A 12,760-nucleotide genomic window follows, 5' to 3' on the forward strand; every position below is an offset into this window, starting at 1 on the left:
TGTTCACCGTGCTCACCCCTGTTTCTCCAGCACTCACTAGAGCGCCTGCATACACAATCATTTTTTGGATGAATGAATTTATGGATGAATGAGCAACTGTGGATATTGGTGAGTAAATATTGTTTTAATTATAATTATAGAAAGAATAAATATTTTGCTCAGTGTTGCCCATTGAAAACAAATTTGTTTGAACAGCAGTTCAGTTACATCAAGAATAATTGCCCATTGCTGTATTATAGACGTAATCCAATTCCTAGAGAAATTAGCATATGCATTTTAAAAGCATAATTACAACTGACATTAAGTGACTTCCCTGTGGCTTCTTTCCTGATGAGAGAAAAGTAAAGAGTTCCATAATACAGCAACAGTGACTCACCTTTCTGTCTCTGAGGTCTCTTCCTCCCAGCTCAAGTATGACATATGCTTAAAAGATGAAACCAGCCCCATTCCAAATAAATATGACATTGGACACTTCTTTAAGGACAAACATTTTATTGCAATATAGGCACTTGGCAGGGTAAATATGTCGTTACAAAGTGTTTTAAGTTTATATGCTTTCTATAGTGACCAGAAAAATCAATCCACTGTGTAGATTTCTTTGCTGAGGTTGCAGACTTCAGAAGGCAAATCGTAAAACCCATTTGTTTATGGTAAAGTAAGAAGGCACATGTAGCCAACTTTTTTACCTAGTGAAATTGTATTATTTATTCAGTGATGTCCTCCTCTTCCCCAAATTAAAATTGCTATGTAGCATATATCACTTATCGCTTTTTATAAAGAAATAAAATCACTTGTCGGAGAGAACTGTGGAACCCTTTGAAATCACTGGCTCCAATCTGAGGGTTACAAAACCAGACTTGAGAATCTCTGTAATAAAATGTAGAAGATCGAGCCTGAAGACCTGTAGTTCTTCACACTCAGCCTCTTTATAAAGCTTTTGGACAAACTGGAATCTTATCCTTGTGGTCTCTAAAATACGTTTTTTTTTGAAAGGAGAGTTTACTCTGCATAATGCAAAGCACTACTGTCTTTAAGCTGCAAAGGAAAAAAATGACAAGCTAATTATTTTTCAAGGAAAATATTCTTTCTTTGTGAAAAGTCAATGGTAACATAACTAAAGTCATGGAATTTTTGCTGAAGACCATGTCTTGAGGTTTTATGCGTTTCAAATGATTTGCCCATAAGACAGATCCCCAAAGCTGCCTGCAGAGGCTTTTCGAGCTGCTCATTTAAATCACAATAACCTTGCTCCAACCTGGAAACCACTGAAGCAATACAGATAAGTCTGTATTAAAAGCAAGACAAACTCATGGTAATATGAAGCTATTCCACTCAACATGTTAAAACAGATAAGGAAATTTTAATGCACTTTAATTTCCTGTTCCATCTTCAAATGGAACAATCATCGGACTTAATCTAGCGGACTTGTCTTTTGTGAAATATGTACAGAAAAATTCCTTGTGTTCTCAGCTACATCCTTCCACTTGGTGTCTGGTCGCCTCTGGTCTACGGATGGGTAAAGGGAGGGCACTGATTGATGTTCATCCATCTAATGAAGTGACAGGTACTCTCATTTAGGTTTGGAAAAATCTCTTAGCTTTCCAAGGTGTGCCAAAAGCCCTGAAGTGAGGAAAGGGATGAAGCTGGGAAGCTCCGGTGTGGGCTCAGCCTGGGCTCTGACCTCCTCGCTTCCTTGTCACAATTCTCCCGGAGAGAAGGGCAGTCCTGGGCGAGGCTGGGTACTGCTCCTTTGGCTCCCGGCCTTACTGGGCAGCACATCGGACCATCTGGCCACCTGCCCCTTGGACTTTGGACTTGATTTAAGAGAAGACTCCCCAAGGGCAGAAAGCCCAAGTAAAAACATCTCCTTGCCTGACAGCAAAAGCCCCAAATAGCCCCGGCACAGCCGTGTGGTGGGTGATCAGTTCTCACATTTCCTGAGCACTGGGACACAAGCAGTTCCTTGTTAGGCACTAGGGATATTCAAGTGACTTGAGAAGGCAGGGAGCCATTATTCAAGACTGTGTGTGCAGGAAGTACAGAGGATGACTAAACCCTGGTGTCTGTCCTTGAAGGAAGGAGCCCCTGGAGAGACAGGAAGTAAACATAATTGTAATGTTCTAAGCCAAATGCAAGGACATGAGTGAGCACGGGCACTGCGGGGACCAGGGGAGGAGTGACCTCCACCTTCTTTACCTACAATGAGATCCTTCACAAACGTGAGGATCTAAACACTGAAAAAGAAGTTGAAACAATTCAATATGAGAGTATACTGATACTGATTATTCTACATCCCTTATGACCTAGAAATCCAAGCAATTCTTCATGGAGAGGTGGAGAGGGAGACATTTTAATTCCTGGCTAAATGGTCAAACTATGGGACAAATTCTTTAAAAAACTGATATAAACTACTTGTTTTGATGATCAAAACAAGCTCTTAGGACAATATGTTGGGATCTAATATTAAAATTTGTGGAAGGAAACTTCAAGATGTGGAACTGGGACTAAAGCTTTCAGGAAATAATCTGGTATTTTCCTGAAGGACAAGAGGACACATCTTTTTAATCTTTTACAAGTAAGTCCATTCCACCTTTAACATTAACAGGTAAAGGTCAAGATCCATTTAGAAGACGTATTTCCGTCTATTTCCATTAAAGTGTAAGCTCTGGGAGAAAGGAGCAGAGTCATTTTCACCACAGTATCCCAGCACCTGGGACATAACAACTTGCTGAGCAAATAATTTCCTTTTCTGGTAACATCTTTGGAACTTAATGATCTATAGCTTGGTTTCTCTCTCCCTCTCTCTCTTCCTTTCTCGTTCCCTTTGCTTTCCCTCTTTTCTACTTTCTTTCTTTTTTACTTCACTGTATTCACTTCATTCCCTCCTGAGAATAAACCAGGACTGTTTCAATGGAAAGACAGAAAGTTGTTGTATTTTTTCTTTTAGATTAAGTTCCTCTGGGCCTTTTAATTTATACTAGACAAGCACCTTATCTTTTCATTTTTTTCTTTCTTTCTTGTGTCCTTTCGTTGTTGTTGTTGTGACTGTACCTAACACAGCATGTGGCCTAGTATAGCTGTTCAAATGATGTCTGTTTAATTGGTAGGCTTTATGCTCGATAATTCAGCTAAGCTCTTTCTCTGCACAGTCTAAGGCTAATTTGGAATGCTTTCAGGCGTAAACATGCCCAGGAAATTTCCTTGTCTCATCTGATTTTCTCCAAAAAGTGATTAATTTATAAGAATTAACAAGATTAATTAGTAAGAAATTGGTAGCACAATTAGGAAGCAGCCCAGACAGCTGCACAGACCACAACCTTCCTCCGTTTCTGCTCCCCATCTCAGCTTCCCCTGAGAGGTCTCGGGCATGGTCTCTCAGGCTCTGTGGGGCTGCACACAGCAGGGGGGACTGACGTTCACCACCTCCCTTTCTTGCAGCCTGAATGTGGACTAATGCTGAGTCCTTAAGAGACCGTGAGGCTGGTATAGTAAGTAGACGGCAAAGCTGCATTTACAGTATGCCTTTGCATTCTTACAAGAAATTTAGAAGCCTTGAAGTGCATTAGAGGAGAACGTGCAAAGCGCTCCGACTGTCTTCTCTGCAGCACCCTCCCTCCCAGGACTCCCTCAGCTGCCTCTCACCCCACACACTCCGTTACCTTTGTAATTCCTGTCAAAATGCTAAAGCAGTAATTCATGGCAGAACAGTTGCACTGCACAAAGGTTTGCCTCAGCGCTCATGCTCTATGCGCATTCCCTCTAGCTTCATTACACAAATTAAGGAAGTACTTCGTAATTTTTTTTCTTTTTGTTCTGGTAACAACTTGCAGGCAACCCCAAAGTGTATCCTTGAGCTGTATCCTTTCGGCTGAGTTTGTTCAAAGAAAGACTTTTGGCAAATTGTCCCTTTCACTCCTCCGAGGGCCGCTCTGGGGGATCTTCTCTCTGTGAATCTAGGCTATAGGTGTCTGCGTCACTCTCAACCACCCACTGACACTCGTGAACGCGGGTGGCCTTACTCTTCTTTGCCTCCACGCTAGCGGTAGCCTGGGCTGTGCTGTGATTCCCTCCCACCGCCTCTTCTTCCAGAGAAACCTGGCTCTCACTGGGGCTGACGGGGTCACAACTTAACTTGCAACCTTCTTGGGGCATAGCCTCAGCCTCCACAGCGCACCTGGGCCCTCCTCCCTCAAGGGCGTCCAGTCCGGAGGACCCGGCCGTGAGCTCCCTCTCCGTGGGCTCCCCGGCCTCCGCTGGCTCCTCTAAGGGGCCTGGGCCCCTGGTGCCCTCGCTGAGCCCCCCGCAGGCTGGCTGAGCCTCTGGAGATGCCCCCAACTCTACCCCATCAGCCTCAGCCTCGGGAGAGGGAGGATGGACCTCCCTCTCATTGACTTCACTCTCTTCGCTGCTGACCTGACTAGAGGCAGCTGCTTGATTGGTCTCTGTGTAGATTTGGGTCATTTCCTCTTCTTTTTCAATTTCTTGGGGAACAAGGGTCTCCTTACTTGTATCTTTTTCAATCTCAGGTGTGGCAGATTCCCCTGGTACTTCAGTGGTCACCGTCAACAAATTTCTGAGCTCTTTCAAGGAGCCCAAGGCGGAGGTGGGCTCTGGCTTTTCCTGGGTGGGTTCTTGGCCCTCATGAGTCTCTCCAAACTCCAGCTCTGATGAGTGTTTGCCCAGGGCTTCTGCTGTGTCTTCTGCAGCCACCGGATTCACAACAGGGTCATCTGTGCTTGAAATGATGACCTGCCCGTCCCCATCTGGGGGCGGGCTGGGCACAGGGAAACAAAGGCTTTCTCCTTTGGCCAATGGACTAGGGACCCCCGGCTGTTTTTTTTCCCCTGACTCCTGGAATACCTCGTTACTCAGGATCTCACTATCTGGAACTTCCGGCAGAATGGCCGAGGCTCTCCTGGCAGGGCTGGCCTGGTTTGACCCTGCAGGAGTTTTTAGATCAGTTAAGCTGGACACGCTTTCACTGGGCAAGGCCATGTTGTCTTCAAATAAATTGTGTTTCTTCAGGATAGCAGCTTCCTTTATCACTGAGGGATATCAGAAAACAAAACATAACGTTAATACTCTGCCCTGGCCAACCTGGATTTTCTGATTTTTATCCAGAAGCCAAACTCCCCTCTCAGCCTTTCTGGCCATCAAAATCTCCCAATTTCAAGTTTCAGCTTACATCCACCCTCTTCCAGGTAGTCTTCCCTGATGACCAGAGCCTACAAACTCGTGCCAAACCCTGAACCTCTGTAATGTTCATTCATTCTTTCCTTCACTCATTTACTTCTTCAGACAGCACACATGGACTGGACATCAACTATGGGACAGACTCTGAGAATCCAAAGATGAATAAGATATGGCCTTGGCTTTCAAGGAGCTCAAATCTACAACAGCATGATCTGTAGCACCCGTGGAGGCCCCCATCACATTTCATTAGCTGCCAGTATGTGTGGCTCCAGTTTGCCTACTTTGACTGAACTCCTTTAGGGCAGAACAGGCCTTAACTTTCTCTGCTTTTACTCAAAGTCCAGTCCTGAAAGTGTAATGGGTCCTCAGTACTGAGCATGCAGAGAGAGCTCTGTTGACCTGCAGTGTCCAAACTGAAGGCCTATGTACCTCTAACTCAGCCCTAGAGGCCTTGAGAGGAGTAAAATCAACAGTCACAGCCAGCAGCTGACATTTCTGACAACCAGCCTCCACCTCTGGCTGTGCATGTTGTACAGTGCCCAGTGATCTCACACCCAAGGGGGTGCCATTCACATCAGAGACAGCATAGATGTGGGTATTCAGCGTAGTAATTTTCCAGCAGGCAGCAGTAGCATGTCCTGCTTGAACCAAATCAGTATGTCATGACAATTTTTTGACAGAGAGCGGTCAGGTGTCTGGAGGAAGGGAGCCTTTTTCTAATTTGCCCAAAGGTGCTATGGTGGACTACCAGTGGCCTTGACTGAGCCCTTCCTTTGTGCAGATACTGTGCTGACGTCTTTTTTTTTTTTTTTTTTTTTTTTTTTTTTTTTTTTTTTTTTTTTTGCGGTATGCGGGCCTCTCACTGTTGGGGCCCCTCCCGTTGTGGAGCACAGGCTCCGGACGCGCAGGCTCAGCGGCCATGGCTCACGGGCCCAGCCGCTCCGCGGCACGTGGGATCTTCCCGGACCGGGGCACGAACCCGTGTCCCCTGCATCAGCTGGCGGACTCTCAACCACTGCACCACCAGGGAAGCCCTGTGCTGACATCTTTATACTCCTTATCTCACTGGATGAGCTACTTGGACCTGGGGCTTGTGCTTGGCCAGCTTTCTTTGTGGAGGGGTTTTGGTGATGCTCTTTGTGGAGACCAGATATGTTTCAGGCCTATAGTTTTAGGGACGGCCCTCTCCAGCCTATTTCTATCCAAGTTTTCCTATCTACACTCCTATCCCAAACAAGGACTGATTCCATGGGACACTGGGTGCTAGAGTCTTAACAAGACTCACAGAGGACGGAGTCATCGCCCAGTGTCTTTCTGTCCAGCTGAGCGGAGGTGAGGAATGTGCTGAGAGAGCAGAGCAGCTGGGAAGCCCTGCTACTGAATCACCCCCTCCAGGCTCGGGAGGGGTTGCGAGCCTGTGGCTAAGGAGAGCCCTTTTTCCTCTGTTCTGTCTGCAACAGCTGGAGGAAGATAGCTGTTCATGAGACACCCTGGGTTTAATGTCTCTAAGCCTTAGTTTTCTCATCTGAAAAATGAAGCTTAAAAATCTCCTCTCACGGGGCTTCCCTGGTGGCGCAGTGGTTGAGAGACCGCCTGCCGATGCAGGGGACACGGGTTCGTGCCCCGGTCCGGGAAGATCCCACATGCCGCAGAGCGGCTGGGCCCGTGAGCCATGGCCGCTGAGCCTGCGCATCCGGAGCCTGTGCTCCGCAATGGGAGAGGCCGCAACAGTGAGAGGCCCGCGTACTGCCAAAAAAAAAAAAAAAAAAAAAAAATCTCCTCTCACAGAGTCCTTATCTGGATTGAAAGAGAAACAATATCTAACGGGGCCAGAGTATGAGCCCAATCATGACTGCTCAGGGGACGTCCCTTCTGTCCCTGTTCTCTGTCTCCCCAGCTCCTCGTGTCAATTTCCTCTTCCCCTTTCATTCCTGTTGATAAAACCTAGCTGGCCTCCCAGGGTCCACTCAGGGGTACTCCCCTCTATCTAGAGCTTTCTCCAGGACCAGGGAAACCTTCCTTACCTTTCAGAGTTTCATCAAGGAGGATCTGATGTAAAATCTCCTCGTAGACATTTTCAACATGGATCATATTGGTGTGATCTGCAAAGATGAACTGCTCATATTTCTGAAGCTCCTGTAGAGGAAGAGATAAGAAGACAAGGGGGACAAAACATGAGATGTCAGTTCTCAGAGGAGCTATGGAAAGGACGGCTGTCACTTGTGATCCCCCCTTGGAGTGTGATGCATTGGTCATTCCCCTTCCCTTTCCGCAGGCACCATTCCCTGTACTGGGGACATGCTCTGTGCCCTTCGAGGGGGCAGACACCAGAGATTCTGATCATCTCAAGGCCTTGTCAGTGGGTCTGGGGCCCTCCTTTTTTTCATCATAACCAAAACATTTCCTCCCTCTTCTGCTTCTGCCATTTTTTAAAATGCCAAAAGTACTTTACTAAGGTATAAGTTATACCCAGAAAAATGCACACATTTTAAAAGTACAGCTCAATGATTTTAAATATACATTTATATTTATATGGAATATATGGATTTATATACTATATATATTTATATACTATATATTTATATATTTATATACTATAAAATATATAGTATATATATATTTATATACTATAAAATATATGGATTTATATACTATAAATCCATAGCCCAGATCAAGACAGAAAACACTTCCATCACCCTCATACCCTTTTCTAGTCCACACTCCTCCCACCCCAAGAGATAAGCACTGATCTTGTGTCTATCACAATAGATTAGTTTTTCTTGTTCTTTAAAATTATATAAATGGAATCCTGTATTCTTTTTGTGTGTTTTTTTTTTTGAGATTCATCCATGTTTTCACATGTAGCAGTAGCTCATTCCTTTTTATTGATAAATGGCACTCATATGGGTAAACTAAAATTGTTTACCTATACTCCTATTGATGGATATTGACTGTTATGAACATAACTGCTATGAATATTCTTGTGCATGATTTTGTGGATTTAGGACTTATTTATCTTGAGTGTACACCTAGAAGTGAGATTGCTGGGTCCTAGAGTAGAGGTAGGTTTAACTCTCTTAGGATGGGACCCCTGTTCAGGTGTGGAGGATCTCTAGTCAAAGACTCTTCAGAAATGTTCTCCTCTTTCCCTCCAACTGGCCCTGGAACTCACTGATTCCATCTAAGGCAATCCAGGCATCATGCAAAATCCTTTAACACTTCCTGCTTTCCAAGAGTTTCCACATGGCTTGCCTGTTATTGGTATGAGGTCAAGTCGTGGATCAAAATGAAGTAAATCATATCCTAGTGATTAACTCAGTAATCCTTGCACCTGATGGTGCTGGAGGAGGGCTCCTGACATCTGGTTCTTAGAGAGCCAGGGACTTAGCAATGGGATTCAATGCCTTTTGCCTGGAGGGAGAAGATTTACAGCAGGTGATCAGAAGCCACCACATTCAGACAACTCTCAGTGCTAGGACTTGGGGTTCTGTAGCCCAGGACCAGATCACAGTGGGTAATAATGGGACCCCTTTATACCCACCCTAAGGGAAAGCCACAGGACTGAAGAGACACGAGCTTCCATGATCTCAAGAGGGTCTGTGGGACAGGACAGACACGTAGAAAAGTGCCACATGGGAAGAGCATTGCCCAGGAACTGGACACTGCCCTGGACTAGCTGCGGGACCCTAGGCAAGCCAGGTCACTGCTCTGCGCCTCTCTCTACCTCTGCAAAATGAGGGGCACAGGCTCATGTCTGCAACACCTTTCATCTCCCCACGTGGTCTTCCGCTCCTTAGTCCCCTAACTGTTATTCATCCCTCAGGACTGGGTGAAAACACGACTCTGCGAAGTCCTCTCTGCCCCCATAGGCAGAGTTGGGCACCCTCCTCTGAACTCTGCTATCACTCTTCCCCACAAGGCTTCTGCTGTGCTCATCACAAAGTCCACTGTGTACCTGTCTCTGTCTCCGGCCTCTAGGCTGTGAACCCCAGGACAGCAGGGACACTGTCCTGGCACAGCGCCTGGATCATATTAGATACATATTTTATATATGTTTGCTGAATAAATAAACAGTAGACCTTTAAACTTTCAACCAGCTAAATAATTCTGCGGAGAGGAATCATTTCTAGGGGAACTTACTGTGATGCGTACCACTTTACAAAACAGGTCTTCTATACTGAATTGATCGAACTGTGACGTATATTGAATTCCCTGGATCCACTAAATTGGAATCCCTGAGGGTGGGTCTGGGAGAATCAGAATTTAAAAAAGAATCTCCCCAGGCAATTCTAAGGTGCAGCTTGGGTTGAGTACCACAGATCTTGGAAGCTGTGACTTAAAGAACCAAGGGAAACACACTTCAGTTAAATAAAGAATCCTTCTCTGAAGCAGATGCTCCCCTAATTTATTTATTCTGTAAATCCAGATGTTTTTAAATTTCTTGACCCTGATACAATATCCTTCATTACTGAAAACGCTGGGCCTTTCTGTTGAAACCAGTCTATCTTGATTAAAAATCACAAGAGCCTCTGACGGATTGGGTACAACTCTGCGGATTTCTGGAAAAAGGGGAGCAGACTGGAAGGGGGACTTCCCTTACTCTTCTCCCCTCATGGGAGGATGTGGCTCCAGGGACCCCAGATTGCCTTTGGAATTGGAAAAGAAAACTAAGCAGAACATCTGCGTGCAGACACGTCCAAGGTGCACTGAGTCATCCTTTGGATGGCTGGACTTTTCTATCCACATCAGGCAAGAGACAATCGTATAGACAGATTCCTTACTGCCCTGATTTGATCAAATCCTTTTCTATGAAAGAAATATACCCTCAGAAAGAAGTGCCAGGTACTAGAAATGCCCATGGTTTTCTGAAGAAAAACAGCATTTACAGAATATAAAAATGACCAAAGAAATTGCCGCAGTAAAATAACTCACACAAAGGATTTTAATGTTCCAATGCTTGGAGACTCTCTAAGTTGCCAAAAAGCCCTTTTTAAATTCTAAAAAGCTCTTTATCATTTGTGCCAAGAGGGAGCCGGCCTTGCAAATGTCCCAGCTCATAGATCATGTAGCAGTAGTAAAGGCAGTAGTAAATACCATTTTCTGAGTACATACCATGTTATCAGTGAGTGGGATCTAGGTTCAGACTCTGGCAGTTCCCAGCTCTGTGACTTTGGGCCCATTACTTAGCCCCTCAGCCTTCCTCACTTGTGCAATGAGGATATAAACAGTACCTCCTCATAGGGTTGTCATGAGTATCATGGAGACAATCCATACAAAGTGCCAAGCTCATGCGAGCACTTATCAAATGTTCACTGGATCACCCTAGCCTTCTCAGTCTTAAGAAGGATACTGCAAATATTATAATCTCCATTTTCTTGATGAAATCTAGGCCAAGAGAGAGGAAAAGTGACTTGCCCGAGGCCCCAGAGCTCATACATAGAGGAGCTGGGACTTGAACCCAGGTCTTGACCCAGGCTCCGCAGTTGGCTCATCCACGACCCTGCTCTACAGGCTAAGTCACATCTTCACAATCATGGCTGTCACTGGTTGCCTAGTGTCCGTGGCAGCTTTAAATGGTTTCAGTTTCATTGATTTCAATAAGCATACGTTACTGGATTTAACAGAACAAATAGCCTTCTGTAATCGTGTTACTTAAGGTCTCTTCATGGATGTAGAGGTCAAGTTTCAGAGGACACGCTGGACCTATGAGTCACACCATAATGAGGAACCCCTGGTATCCTCAGGCACTCTATGGCAACCCTTAACTTGGCTCAAACTCTGATTATTACCCTTTGAGATTTTTGTCTTGTCCAAGGGTCAGCAAATCCAGCCAGCTGCTTGTTTTTGTAAATAAAGTATTATAGGAACACAGACTGCCCATTTGTTTATGTATCACCTATGGCTGCTTCAGTGCTACAACAGCAGAACTGAGTGATTGCAACAGAAACAGTATGGCCGGGAAGCCTAAAATATTTACTATCTGACTATTTATTGGAAAAGTTTGTTGACCCCTCCCTGGTCAAATACTGTTTGTAAGCACATCATGACCAAAAACAATTGCTTGAACTTCATAGGCAACGACAGCAGGCTCTGGAGTAACCCATCCCCTTACTGGTTTGCACACGGACGCCAGTGCCTTCTGCACGGTGGGAAGTGTGATTTGAACCAGCGCCTCTTGAAATATCCTCTTCCGGATGGTGCTGCTGTCATAATCATATTGCTGTCAATACAGAGATAGAAACATAGGCTAAATAGCAACATTACAATCTGTTCACTTTTGCTTCAACAAAAAACTCAGCTACTCACTTCATCTCCCTTTCCCCCCCTAATTTCTGAGGACCCTTGTGGTGTTCCAAGGTTTCAGAGATCTTTCTGTGCAATTCTCTCACACTCTAAGTAAAGGTTGTGACTGATAATGACCCATCTTACCTTCCCTTCTTACACATGTGGAAACTGAAGTAAGATAAAAAAAAAAAAAACAGAGTGACTTCTGTGTTAGAAAGTTGAAGACAGAACTGGGGGATGAGTTATTATTTCACCACCCCTGTCCTGAGTTGGTCCATGGAAGCCACGATCATCTCCTTCCTTCACTCTACATCCTGAAAGCAGGATTGGTAGGTTGTAACGATTTCCACAAGGAAAGAGAGCATCTGGCTCACAGCTACATTAACACCATGGCGTGTTAACCAAAGAGATGCAGTATCTGGAACTGGAAAGATGATGATTCACTCTGTTCTACATGGAACATCCATACCTAGAGACCAGGGTTTGGTTTTAGGTGTTGCTTTAAAGTGGGGAAGGCACAGACAAACTGGAGCACAGTCACAGGCATGTAAGCAGAATGGTCAGGCCAAATAAAGAATGGTTAGGGCTTCCCTGGTGGTGCAGTGGTTGAGAGTCCGCCTGCCGATGCAGGGGACACGGGTTCATGCCCCGGTCCGGGAGGATCCCACATGCCGCGGAGTGGCTGGGCCCGTGAGCCATGACCGCTGAGCCTGTGCATCCGGAGCCTGTGCTCCACAATGGGATAGGCCACAACAGTGAGAGGCCCGCGTACCGCAAAAAAAAAAAAAAGAAAAAAAATGGTTAAAGAGATTTATGCTGGAGATAATAACTTGGGGCAAAAACATAGCTCTATTCAAACAACCAAAGGCTACCATGTGGAAGAAGGACATGAGCAAAGAGGGTAGAACTAGAATTACCAGTGGTGAGAACTTTGGCTTAGCATTAGGAAGTATGTTCTTGTAGATAAAAGTGTCCAGGAAAGAGATGGACTGTCCTGAGAGGTAAAAATTGTGTTGATGTGGCAGGTGGCATTGACATTGGGACTATCTTTTCTTTCTCAATGGCAGGTTCATTATTTTGTGTGTTATTGTGACAAATATTGCTTTTAATCTCAATGATTTGGTTGCCAGAGTTTCCTACTGCCTGTGAGGCATTAAGATCAGGTCTGAAATTCAGGGACCACCTCCTAGGCTCTGTGAGACTTTGATCTTCTGTTCCAAAGCCATGCTTAGGGAAAGTAGGTAATAAAAAATTAGTGGACTAGGTTTAGGGATAGTTTTAG

The 12,760-nt window shown here is 45.1% G+C and overlaps 1 protein-coding gene across 3 annotated transcripts in view; it reads right to left on the minus strand.

The window, feature by feature from the left end:
• Positions 1 to 397: 397 nt before the first annotated feature.
• The window catches only part of NIBAN1 (niban apoptosis regulator 1), a 172,131-nt gene continuing 159,768 nt past the window's right edge, over positions 398 to 12,760 (minus strand). For 2 of the 3 annotated variants that reach the window (XM_032603328.1, XM_032603346.1), the window contains 3 exons: positions 11,306 to 11,413; positions 7,218 to 7,329; positions 3,812 to 5,045 (listed from right to left, as the gene is read on the minus strand). In XM_032603328.1, coding sequence (XP_032459219.1) covers positions 3,910 to 5,045; positions 7,218 to 7,329; positions 11,306 to 11,413 — 1,356 coding nt within the window. In that variant the 3' untranslated portion in view covers positions 3,812 to 3,909. Of the gene's footprint in view, positions 5,046 to 7,217; positions 7,330 to 11,305; positions 11,414 to 12,760 lie in introns of all 3 variants that reach the window. The other variant, XM_032603338.1, reaches the window with a different exon arrangement.

The sequence above is a fragment of the Phocoena sinus genome, chromosome 1 (assembly GCF_008692025.1).
Source record: "Phocoena sinus isolate mPhoSin1 chromosome 1, mPhoSin1.pri, whole genome shotgun sequence".
Lineage (NCBI taxonomy): Eukaryota > Metazoa > Chordata > Mammalia > Artiodactyla > Phocoenidae > Phocoena > Phocoena sinus.